Here is a 12,732-nt window from a genome sequence, read left to right on the forward strand (position 1 = left end):
TGATTATTTCAGATTTGTGGTCTAAACAAGAAGCTCAACTGTATTCGCATGATACGCTGCACTAACAAACACAATCTGATGTCGCACTTTGTCGCACATTTCACCTACCTTGTCGAAAAAGGAAAACTTCTTCTCCTTCTTTCTGTTTACGTTCTCGCCATGCTACGTAGACTATAGGTTGTTGATGAGATGAAGTCGCGGGGCCATGTTCATCTGTGGAGTGTGTTGATTTATAGTAAGGGAGGGAATTCAGTGTGGACAAATGCTGATACTCAGTTTGAATGACTGCTTCCCTTTGAGGCAACGCCAGCACAAGGAGAACGCCTGTCTGTCCTCTCCCTGAATGTCACTGTGTGTCTGTCTTTCTGCGTGTCTCTGTCTCTCTCTCTGTCTGTCTGTCTGTCTATCTGTCTGCCTGTCTGTTTGTCTGTCTCTGTCTCTCTCTTTCTGATCCCCACACACACACACACACACTTACACACAACAACACACACACACACACACACACACACACACACACACACACACACACACACAACCACACAACCCCAGACGCACACAATTGAGGCAAGGCAAAATGTATTTATATAAATTCTGGTGTTACGTGAAATAGGTAAATGACAACAAGAAGCAAAACTACAACAGTAATAGCAAAACACAGCCCATCACAATTATCAAAGATAACTAACTCAATTAAAATTAATAGTTAATATACTTTTTCACAAACGTATTTACAGAACGGACACGTGTATATTGAATGTGACCAATTAATCAAAATTCAAAAACTAATTAAAATAATCAATTCTTTAAAAAAAAAACATTAATTAGATTAATCAAAATTCGTTCGCAATGTACTTAATAATATACGCTCAGAGACTGATGTTCGGCTTTTCTTTAGGTAGGTATAACCAACCGTTTATTTCAAATTCTTCATACATTGAGTTTCGTTGTTGCTCTCTAAAACAATGTTTTTGAAGTTGAAATAAAGATAAAATTATCGCAGCTGTGTATTTTTTTCATTTTTGTTTTTGTTTAACACAGGTAGTGCACCACGGAAGAAAACAGTGTTCGCTCAAAACAGGGGACACGACTATTGCCAGAAAAATATCGTACACTTCATGAAAGAAATTGAATAAGAAAGTGTTACACCTTTATGCGTGATCAGCAAAACTGTTAGGTAGTGAGGTCGGTGTGTTTGATCTGCATGCTGGTGTCGTTCGCATAGTCTGGTGCTACTTTAAATGATCAGGACGGTAGGGTTAACGATGGAACCACCAAGAAATCGTATTTTCAGCAGACTGCAGTCTATTTTGCAAGTCTTAATGATCGTGATTAATATTTGCAGATAAAATAGTCAATGAAAAAAGGCAACGAATTCTTCAAAATTGATGTGCAAGTTCGAGGCCGATGTCTGCTCTTTACTTTATTCATAGGTCAGTTTTTAACAACAAAAACGAAGCAAAAGAAACGTTCGAACTGCGTATCGTCTCAGGGAGAACGCGTGATATTTTGTCTCCCTGTTTTCGGGATTTCCGATTTTCCGCAAGAGTGACCTTTTCTTAGCTTGGTTATGCCTAATTTAGGGTAACTTCGTAAACCATTTAGCGGTGTCGCCCCTACGAATTTCAATCGGTGTGTTCATAGTGATGAGATTGACCCTTTTGCCATACAGTTTTATAAGGATGATGCCGAGACTGGACTGGTCAAAACGATGGCAGGCACCTGTCCGCCGAGGCAATTTATTTCCTGGACATCCGCGCTTCCTAGCAGGATCCTGCACGTAAATGGAAATTAACACCAAACGTAATGATAACAATGATATCAAGATATTTAGTGATAATTACAATGATATCAAAATAATTTAAGTTATTGAGACATCACAGTGCGCAAAGAGAGTTACAGAGCAGTTCGAGAAAATGAATTATTGAACGAAGCGTGTAGCGCAGAGTTCAGTAATTATTTTCAAGATTTGCTCAATAAATCTCATAGCGCACTCTCATTGTTTCAATAACGATATTGTCAGTAACAAAAAGACATTAGAACGTTTGACAAGGCACATTTTTCTGCGGGCGTTTGGATAAATTGAGAACAGGTCGAGTTAGATCTTCTTTTGAGTGTGTGTCGGATTTGCCATGCCTTCCAAGCGTCTCGCCACATATGCGAATTTCGGGGGTATTGACGGTTTAATTGCCGACCATGCATTTTACGATATGATGACCCTCTGTACCGTTTTATCGATTAGAAACTAACAGTATGAGTTACAGTTATGCTAAATGTTACTGTCTTTATGTACCTGTAAGCATACAGTTTCAATCTAATATTCAGTGAACTGTTGGTATAAAAACATGTACCAGAACTGTCTATGCTCCCAAAAAATGAACACCCTCCAGCCAACTGACTGACGTCCCCTGATGTCAAAGTGACACGATGGTTTGCTCATTCGCAAAAAATAAACTTGGCATGATATTTCTCGCAATGTAGCTGCATTCATCTGGGAGGTTGCAGGTGCTATGATTGCATGGTAAGAATGTTTTGAAGCCTTCACGTTTTCTATTTACATCATTGTTGTCCTGAAATATGCTAAAACCGTTTATTTAAGTACTGAACTGACGCTGTCGTCTGCTACATGTGCGCGGGACAGTCAATCGAATCAGTCGACTTCCAAAATTATTGCTGCAAGGTCTAGCTTGAAATCTCTGAGAAAAACACTTCTGCTTTTAACCGCGGGACAATTTTAGGTTCAAGCATCATGTAATTGGTACTGTGGAGAAGATAAGCTACATGTTACTGTGACAGGGGAGGCTACCGCTCCTTTCACAGCAGACTCTGCACCCGAGTTGTTGGCCTTTAGGTCAACACCCGTGGTTTGTAGAATTCTGTTTGTGATGGGGTCTGGTGGCTTCCGATTGTCTGTAAAAGTTCTATATTTTTATCAGAACTTTTAAAAATACCATTTTATATGCAAGTATCTCTTAACACCATTTTTAATTAGATGAGCGAGAGTGTGCGGGGGGCGGGAGGGTGGTGAACCACTGCACATAAAGGGAAAGTTTGTGTGCGTGCCTGTGTGTGTTCTTAATCTAAGACAAATGTCGCCAATGTTTTTACAGAGTGACGTCAAATAAACGATTTTATCATCATAATTGTCTGTATGTTCATGGAAACCTTCGGGTTTGCATAACAGTTTTTATAGGGCTAAAAAATTAGCCCTAATATTTTCAATCTTGTTTGATTGCACTTCGCTTCCCGAGGTGATCGTAGTGTTTCGGCACACGGTTACATCTGGCGCTTGCGAGCAGGAATGGGACTCGGCATGATATGTTCAGGTAATGGCATAATATGACCACTGAACATTTTCGTGCTGTTCCCATTCTGCGAACTTGGGATGGACAGTGGTCCCCCGGTTCGGAACTTCGGGACGAAGTTCATTTCAAACGGGGGCGATTGTGACAGGGGAGGCTACCGCTCCTTTCACAGCAGACTCTGCACCCGAGTTGTTGGCCTTTAGGTCAACACCCGTGGTTTGTAGAATTATGTTTGTGATGGGGTCTGGTGGCTTCCGATTGTCTGCATGTTCATGGAAACCTTCGGGTTTGCATAACAGTTTTTATAGGGCTAATAATCCTGTTTGATTGCACTTCGCTTCCGAGGTGATCGTAGTGTTTCGGCACACGGTTACATTACTAACACGGCGGATGAGAAGAATCTTCTCAAATCGAAAGAAGGAGCATGCAGGCGCATGAATACACTCTCTGGAACTATCCGCACACTCCAAGAGTGTGCTAACAGTTTTCAACGCATTGCCATTAGCCAATCAACTGTTTCACATCAGTCATGTGACACCCGTACTAACTCACAATTAGTGAAGATGACGACGTAATCGAGATTAATTATTGATGTTTGCAATGATATCAAGGTAATTAGTGATGATAATAATGACAATGATATCAAGATTATTATTGATGATAACAATGATATAAAGATTATCAGTGATAATGACGATGATATCGAGATTATCAGTGATAATTACATATCAAGATATTTAGTCATAAAGAAGAGTCAAACATAGGGGCGTGGCTTGACGGGAAGGGGGGCGGGGATGTAAACGTGTAAACGTAGGCTTAATCACATTGTTGTCTTTCTTTTATCTCGGGAGTGGAATGTGTGTGTGTGTGTGTGTGTGTGTGTGTGTGTGTGTGTGTGTGTGTGTGCGTGTGTGTGGGTGTGGGTGTGTGTGTGGTTGTGTGTGTGTGTGTGTGTGTGTGTGTGTGTGTGATTGCGACGGAATAGATCAGTTGGTAAAACGCCCGGCTCAGTGATGTCTCTAACTTTTGGGGTCCCGGGTTCGTCCCCTTCGACGGCAACATCATACCTGCAGACACATCATACCTGCAGACACATCATACCTGGAGACACATCATACCTGGAGACACATCATACCAGCAGACACATCATACCTGCAGACACATCATACCTTCAGACACATCATACCTGCAGACACATCATACCTTCAGACACATCATACCTGCAGACACATCATAGCTGCAGACACAGCATAGCTGCAGACACATCATACCTGCAGACACATCATACCTGCAGACACATCATACCTGCAGACACATCATACCTGGAGACACATCATACCTGGATACACATCATACCTGGAGACACATCATACCTGGAGACACATCATACCAGCAGACACATCATACCTGGAGACACATCATACCTGCAGACACATCATACCAGCAGACACATCATACCTGGAGACACATCATACCTGCAGACACATCATACCTGCAGACACATCATACCTGCAGACACATCATACCTGCAGACACATCATACCTGCAGACACATCATACCTGGAGACACATCATACCAGCAGACACATCATAGCTGCAGACACATCATACCTGCAGACACATCATACCTGCAGACACATCATACCTGGAGACACATCATACCAGCAGACACATCATAGCTGCAGACACATCATACCTGCAGACACATCATACCTGGAGACACATCATACCTGCAGACACATCATACCTGGAGACACATCATACCAGCAGACACATCATAGCTGCAGACACATCATACCTGCAGACACATCATACCTGCAGACACATCATACCTGGAGACACATCATACCTGGAGACACATCATACCAGCAGACACATCATACCTGGAGACACATCATACCTGGAGACACATCATACCTGGAGACACATCATACCAGCAGACACATCATACCTGCAGACACATCATACCTGCAGACACATCATACCTGCAGACACATGCACCGACGGGTGAAGGCACAGGACACCCAGGGGTCGAGAACAGCATAGCGCACAAAAGGCTCGTTGTGATACACACCGAATCCTGCCTGCACCTCACCATAGGCGTCGTACTGGCACGACTGGTCGTCATAGAAACGAAAAGTTTCGTGATCTGTGCGTATGGCCACGCTGCCGCCTGTGTTGAACCACACCTGTAGTCCCCGCTCCTTGCATCGTCGAAAAAGACTGAAAAACAACAAAGATAGAAAGTAAAGAGTAACAAACAAAATAAATAAACAAACAATGGCAGACATTTGAAAACATTCAAGAATTCAAAAATGTAAGGAAGCAATTGTCATCAATTTTAAAGAGAAAAACAACAAAGGGAATCAGACAAACTTACTAACAAACAGACAAAGAAACAAGTCGCGTAAGGCGAAAATACAATATTTAGTCAAGTAGCTGTCGAACTCACAGAATGAAACTGAACGCAACGCAACGCAGCAAGACCGTATACTCGTAGCATCGTCACTCCACCGCCCGTGGCAAAGGCAGTGCCCGTGGAATTGACAAGAAGAGCGGGATATTCGTTGCGCTGAGAAGGATAGCACGCTTTTCTGTACCTCTCTTCGTTTTAACTTTCTGAGCGTGTTTTTAATCCAAACATATCATATCTATATATTTTTGGAATCAGGAACCGACAAGGAATAAGATGAAAGTGTTTTTAAATTGATTTCGAAAAAAAAATTTTGATAATAATTTTTATATATTTAATTTTCAGAGCTTGTTTTTAATCCAAATATAACATATTTATATGTTTTTGGAATCAGCAAATGATGGAGAATAAGATAAACGTAAATTTGGATCGTTTTATAAATTTTTATTTTTTTTTACAATTTTCAGATTTTTAATGACCAAAGTCATTAATTAATTTTTAAGCCACCAAGCTGAAATGCAATACCAAAGTCCGGGCTTCGTCGAAGATTACTTGACCAAAATTTCAACCAATTTGGTTGAAAAATGAGGGCGTGACAGTGCCGCCTCAACTTTCACGAAAAGCCGGATATGACGTCATCAAAGACATTTATAAAAAAAATGAAAAGAACGTTCGGGGATTTCATACCCAGGAACTCTCATGCCAAATTTCATAAAGATCGGTCCAGTAGTTTAGTCTGAATCGCTCTACACACACACACACACACACACACACACACAGACAGACAGACAGACAGACACACGCACATACACCACGACCCTCGTTTCGATTCCCCCTCGATGTTAAAATATTTAGTCAAAACTTGACTAAATATAAAAATGACAGAAATTTGAGAAAACAAATTACAATGTTCACTTATATTGGGAAGCAATGTTCTAAAAGTGAATTAATATGCAGAACACATTCGCAGTGGTCTAGATAAGGGAATATGTGTGTGTGTGTGTGTGTGTGTGTGTGTGTGTGTGTCTGTGTGTGTGTGTGTGTGAGTGTGTGTGTGTGTGTGTGTGTGTGTGTGTGTGTGTGTGAGTGTGTGTGTGTGTATGTGTGTGAGTGAGTGTGTGTGTGTGTGTATGAGTGTATGTGTGTGAGTGAGTGTATGTGTGTGTATGTGTGTGTGTGTGTGTGTGTGTGTGTGTGTGTTTTGCTTTTTCCCTCACGCGATTTTTCTTTACCTGTCCAACGATTTTGCAACGCGGTTCCACCTTACAGACGTATCCATCCAGACCAGAAATTCAGTCTTCTCTATTAGGGACTGTACACACACAGAATATAGTTCATCCTCAACAAAGTGTGTAAACTTCAAGCCCACTTCCTGATCACCCACACCCCAAGCAGTATTCTGTAAAAACAACAAAATAATAAAGTTCAAAAACAAAAGAAATAATGACGTTAGATACATACAATTGCTTACGCTCATTTACTTTAAAACACAGTGTAAAAGTGTATATAATGTTTTAAAGAAAACAGTGCTTAGCTTTTGAAATTGAGTTTATTGATCAAATGACTCACCCTTATGATCATAGGTTTCCACGTGTAACAATTGAGGATGCTGAAGAAAGCTGGAAGTTTGTCAAATGGAAAGTCCAGCACAGTGCAGCCACAATTTGTCTCCGTCTGGAACGTCAAAATACACAATTAGAGAAAACATGACGTCATCAAAGACATTATTGTGTGTTTTCTAAAGGAAATAAACGTTCTGTACATACAATAGTCTGATAGTTTCTCAGAATCGCTCTACACACACACACACACACACACACACACACACACACACACACACACACACACACGCATGCATATACAAACACACATACACACACACACACACACTCACACACACACACACACACACACACACACACACACACACACACACACACACACACACACACACCCTCACTTCCCTCTTATCTCCGAGTCTGCCGGAATGCATTCAGTCAAATAAGTAACTGTAAAAAGAAGCATCACCAAGTGTCTTTGCATCACCAAGTGTCTTTGCATCACCAAGTGTCTTTGCATCACCAAGTGTCTTTGCATTACCAAGTGTCTTTGCATTACCAAGTTTCTTTGCAGTGGCGTCAGACCCAGATCGAAGATGATGAAGGTGAAGTTTGTCAGACGAGGGAGGAGATGCGTGTGAACGTCCTTCACCATTGTCTGCATCTCATTGTAGTGGTTGGCCGAGACGGCATTGACCAACACGTACTTATTGGACGCAGGGACACCTCGCGTCACTTCCGCCATGGCTGATTTGAAAGAGTGCAACGACTCGTTCCTTGTGGAAAGGATTTGCTTCAGTCTTGTTTCTGGTGACGAGGAGAACGCGGCCGGACAGGTTGTGTCGACGCATATTTGTGCTGAAAAGCGTGAAGCAGGTGATAATTAAAGTTATGTTAATTTAATCATTAATTAATTCATTCATTCATTCATTCATTCATTCATTCGCCATTAATTTAATTTAATCTAATTTAATATAATTTTTTATTTTTTTTTTAAGTTATGTTAGTTTTGCGCAGCGTCTCATTGTTGTGGCAGCCATCCTCAGGAAGCTAGAACGGATGTGTGGAATGGAGGTATAAGCATGTAAGGAAAGGGGCCTTATCTGTGCATATTGATCCACCAAGTGTAAAAATTTACATTAATTTGTGATTTAATTCTAATTTCATTCCAGAAAGGAGGCTGGGTGATACTCATGAATGTAAGCGTTGTAAACCCAGCATAATTATAGGTAGTGAAATTTGTATTCGTGAAACATCGGTGTGTAAACTTGTTTTACCAGAAGTTGTGTTATACTTTTCAGCTGTTATCAGATATATTTATATTCGCAGACTTATGGATATATTGCCAATGGTCAAACGTTTACTCGATCACACACACACACACACACACACACACACACACACACACACACACACACACACACACACACAAACACACACACACACACACACACAAACACACACACACAGCGGCACGTTATCATACCCATTCAGCGGGCCAACCTGCTAGCCTCCCCTCCTGTGTTCGTAACCCCAATATCGCCCTCCCCCTAGTCCCGACAATAGAACATTACAATCTGCACGGAAGAGTACACATCTTCGTTTATTTCCAGCTCTCTTCCGGCCGACTCCCCCTCTCTGCCACCTGTTACTCCAGCCACAGGCTATGGGCAGAGAGGTGAAGTGATCGAGACTAAAGAGCTGTTCACATATACTGAACGGCAAAAGTTAGGGATCGCCCTTGACAAAACCAGGCCGTCCTGACCTGGGCCTCTCCAGAACGCTGTTGGTGGCCTGGAACTTCTGATGCAGCCTGACCACGACAGAATGGGACACTCCAAGTCGTCTGCCCACGTATCGCTTGCTTACGCCGTCTTGCAGCCATGCGATGGCCCGGGCTTTGTTGAAGGTGGTCCCCTTTCGTCTGAGAGGCATAGTGAGAAGATGGTGGCTAGCGGAAAATCGAGGGGTTATAAAGCCTAACTGGTGACAACAGTTCACTCTCAACACATCCCCCCTGCACGTGCATAACGAATGTTTCATCTTTCCCGCCCAGGCTTGCCCACGCGCCAGCGTAAAAATGGTCCACGTTTTGCAGTTTGGCAGTTTCTGTCTCGTGCCCTAGCCAGGCCTCCGTGGATCCCGAGCAAGTTTCCTGCTAACACAGCATTGCTCACCCACTGGCGTGTACGGCCTGACAGCCATTTGGTTTTATAAACTTAGGAACAAGGAGTTTGGCACAGATGAAGTCAGCTGGGTTTTTTAATGGCGGTCTCTAACTTTTGCCGTTCAGTATAGCATACCTTATACCAACTTTCCCCAAACTTTCAAGCGATTTTAATCGGCGCCAAGTCAAATCAAAATCGCTGCCAATGTGAACAGCTCAACGCTCAAGCGGCGATAATCGCCAGACTTGAAGGCCACTTAAGCTATCGCAGCTACCTCCTAATGCGGGAAGAGCAGTGTGTCCAGAGCTAATCAATCAGTAAGCGCGATAAGGAAATTCTGCGCAAAATGTGCGCCAAGTCACGGCCCAGTCGAGCAGCACTTTACTGAGTTTTCAAGTCGCTGCTGAACATTTCTTTTTCTTCTTTTGCGTTCCTGTTGCCATGCTAGACTGTCAAGATTGTTGACGTGACGCAGTCTGCAGTTCGCCGCAGGGACTCCGCTGAGCCCCACAGTTTCTCCTTTAGGTCGACCATCTCTGGCCAGAATTCACTTCTTTAGCGATGTTTCCATATAGCGATCGACGCGACGGCGGCACGATGGTTGCGGCGAGGTGGCAGCAGCGGCAAAACCGATCGCAACAGTAGTAACCAAGTACGCGTGTTTCCATATGCGCGACACGACGGCGGCGCGGCGGCGACGTGCCGCGCGACGGTTCAGCGTCAAGATTCTGCTGCCGCGCGGTATTCGCGTCCAAAGTAGGCGTGGTCAAAGTCTTTCAAAATATTCGAGGACCCTTCACAACCAGGTTTATGGTCTATTTTGACTGTTTTTTCGTCAAATACATGTATTCCATGAGCTGCACATAGTCCAGCAAGAATTTCTTCAAAGGTTGTCAAAGGCACCGGGTTCGCTCCGCTTTTTGAGTATTTTGCTGAAATAAAAGAGTTTTTTTCTTATATTTCTCGTCTTTTCTATTTACTAACCAACATAAGAAGCTTCAAATATAGTTTCTCCAAATTACGGCATGGTTGTGTGAGATTTTGACCGATTTATAAGAAGAAGTAAAGCCAGACAGAACAAACATCCGCCTTCCGCGCCGCTTTTAATGGAAACACTAACGGCGAAATTCGCTAGCGGCATCTCGTGTTTATCGCCGTCGTGCAGCCACCGCATCACTAATGGAAACATAGCTTTAGCCCCGCAAAAGTTGGGCATGTCTGGAGAACATGCTCTGGGGTCTGCCTGCCTGTTCCACACGAGCATTCGTCTGTGTGGTAGATTATCATTCTGTACATGAGCGCTTAATTGTGACCGGTCCGGAGCCTGAAGATTGTAACCTGTTTTGCTCTTGTGAGGTGTTCGATGTCATCATCTTCTGTGTGGATGCTCAGACGGTTCTTCCACTGGGTGTAGAGACAGCTCTTGAGGATGGTCTTCACTTCATGGTAGAAGACTGGGGGGTCTGTCTCATTCAAGGTTTTGCCTACTAAGGAGAGCCTGTCTGCCTCTAAAGTTCCATACAGTCTGCAGTGAGAGGGTATCCACTGTAGGGCTATGGTTCGTCGCGATATAACCTTCGTGGTTGAAAACGACGTTAAACACCAAATAAAGAAAGAAAGAAAGAAAGGGCTATGGTTGTTTTGGCGCTGAGTTGTTCAAGCTCTCTTCTGATGTCTCCCTGCAGCTGACTTCTGTTATCGTTATCTTGGAGGCTCTGGAGCAGAGATCTGCAGTCCGTCAGGAAGACGGTTGGCTGGAATGTCCTTTCGGATTTGTTGAGGGTGCTGGCTGCTTCGAGTAGAGCACAGGCTTCGACCCTGAAGTTGGTAGAAAGCTGCTCTAAACAGAACCTAAATCGTCGGGGCCGTTCACATGGCAGACCCTTCGCCCACTGGCCTCAACAAATCGGGAGCGATTTCAAACCAATAAAAGTTGCGGAAAAGTTGGTTAAAAGTCTGCCATGTCAACATCACTTTAACATCACTTCTGTGTTCCACTGCTGCCGTGCGTTCCTCGCGGCGATAATTGCCCAATCAACGCTACTTCCTCGCCCCACTCGCCGATATTTGCGTCTAAGAAACGGGAGACGAGTCACGTGAGAACAGCGACTTGCGATGCCCCATGTCACTGCCTCGAACAGACCATAAGAGACGGCCGCTCCTGCGGCCCTCAACAACTTTCATACAGCGCATACATTAACAGTTATATAAAGAAAACGTCTGTTTCCTTACACGCATATGTTACCGTCTTGCATTGCTTTGTCGTCAGACCACCTTTTTCGGATGGGAAATCTGCAAAAGGAAGAGAACAACACAGTATTGCACGAAAACGCCTGGGAAAAAACCCAATACGCCAAGGACATCACGTGCACTGGAACAAGAACATCATATACTTGTGTATAGAGGGTTTAAATAAGGTGAACCAATTACGTCAAAAGCCTACATGGAACGCAAGACCTGCACACTCTGAACCCAACACCGTACACACTGCACCAACGGGGAAGCAATGAAAATCGACGATTTGTATGTGTCTTTATTTCTAACGCGGCCGTGAGCGGACAACTGGGACACATTCGTCGAGGTATCTGTAAAATGAAAATATATCCCCCAGGACCCAAAGTCTGACCCCTAAAAGGAGGCTAGGACTTTATGTCCTAGAAAAAATTAGTCCGCTCAAAGTCTACGACTATTGTTCCTAGAGATGCTAGTCCGCGGAACACTTACTTATTCCCAGTGGACACTTTTGTTCTTTTACATTGGAATACGTTCAGTCGAATAGTTGCTGAATGTGAGAACACGTCAACATCTCAATTATCGCCATCATGATCGTTTCCCCCGTCGTCTTTGTCGTCATCTGCATCATCAAAACCATTACCATCATCTCCCCCCTCAACAACAAAAATACAACGACAAGCAATTGACAAAAAAAACAGCCGTTTAATAACTCAAACATATATTCATGCCAAACTCACAAAACACACCCCTCCCCAAAAAAACAAAAAGCAAAACCGCCCAGCTCCCCCCCCCCCCCCCCCTCCCCTCTAAGCCATCACGCACGGTGCGCATCCTCAACACCCAATCGAATAACATTTCAGACTTACCGGACAATTTCTTGGTTAAGATCACGGCCAGGTTTTCTATTGTGTCGTCTGTTTGCATGACCCCAGGTGCTGAGCCTGCTGAATATTCATAGACTTGCACATTGCTTGTACTGACATAGACATGGACAACTGAATTATCTCGAACGAGAAATTAATGAGCACATATATATATATATATATATATAT

At 43.3% G+C, this 12,732-nt stretch overlaps 1 protein-coding gene across 1 annotated transcript; it reads right to left on the minus strand.

Annotated features, from left to right (window-relative positions):
• Positions 1–573: 573 nt before the first annotated feature.
• On the minus strand, positions 574–12,621 carry LOC138976301 (uncharacterized). The gene is made up of 7 exons (XM_070349151.1): positions 12,547–12,621; positions 11,678–11,737; positions 7,837–8,135; positions 7,288–7,392; positions 6,951–7,030; positions 5,291–5,528; positions 574–1,774 (listed from the first exon to the last, which is right to left on the minus strand). Exons 1-7 carry the CDS (start codon positions 12,602–12,604, stop codon positions 1,580–1,582), a joined length of 1,035 nt encoding a protein of 344 aa, XP_070205252.1. The 5' UTR covers positions 12,605–12,621; the 3' UTR covers positions 574–1,579.
• Positions 12,622–12,732: the final 111 nt, after the last annotated feature.

Source organism: Littorina saxatilis, linkage group LG9, assembly GCF_037325665.1.
Source record: "Littorina saxatilis isolate snail1 linkage group LG9, US_GU_Lsax_2.0, whole genome shotgun sequence".
In the NCBI taxonomy this organism is placed as follows: Eukaryota; Metazoa; Mollusca; class Gastropoda; order Littorinimorpha; family Littorinidae; genus Littorina; species Littorina saxatilis.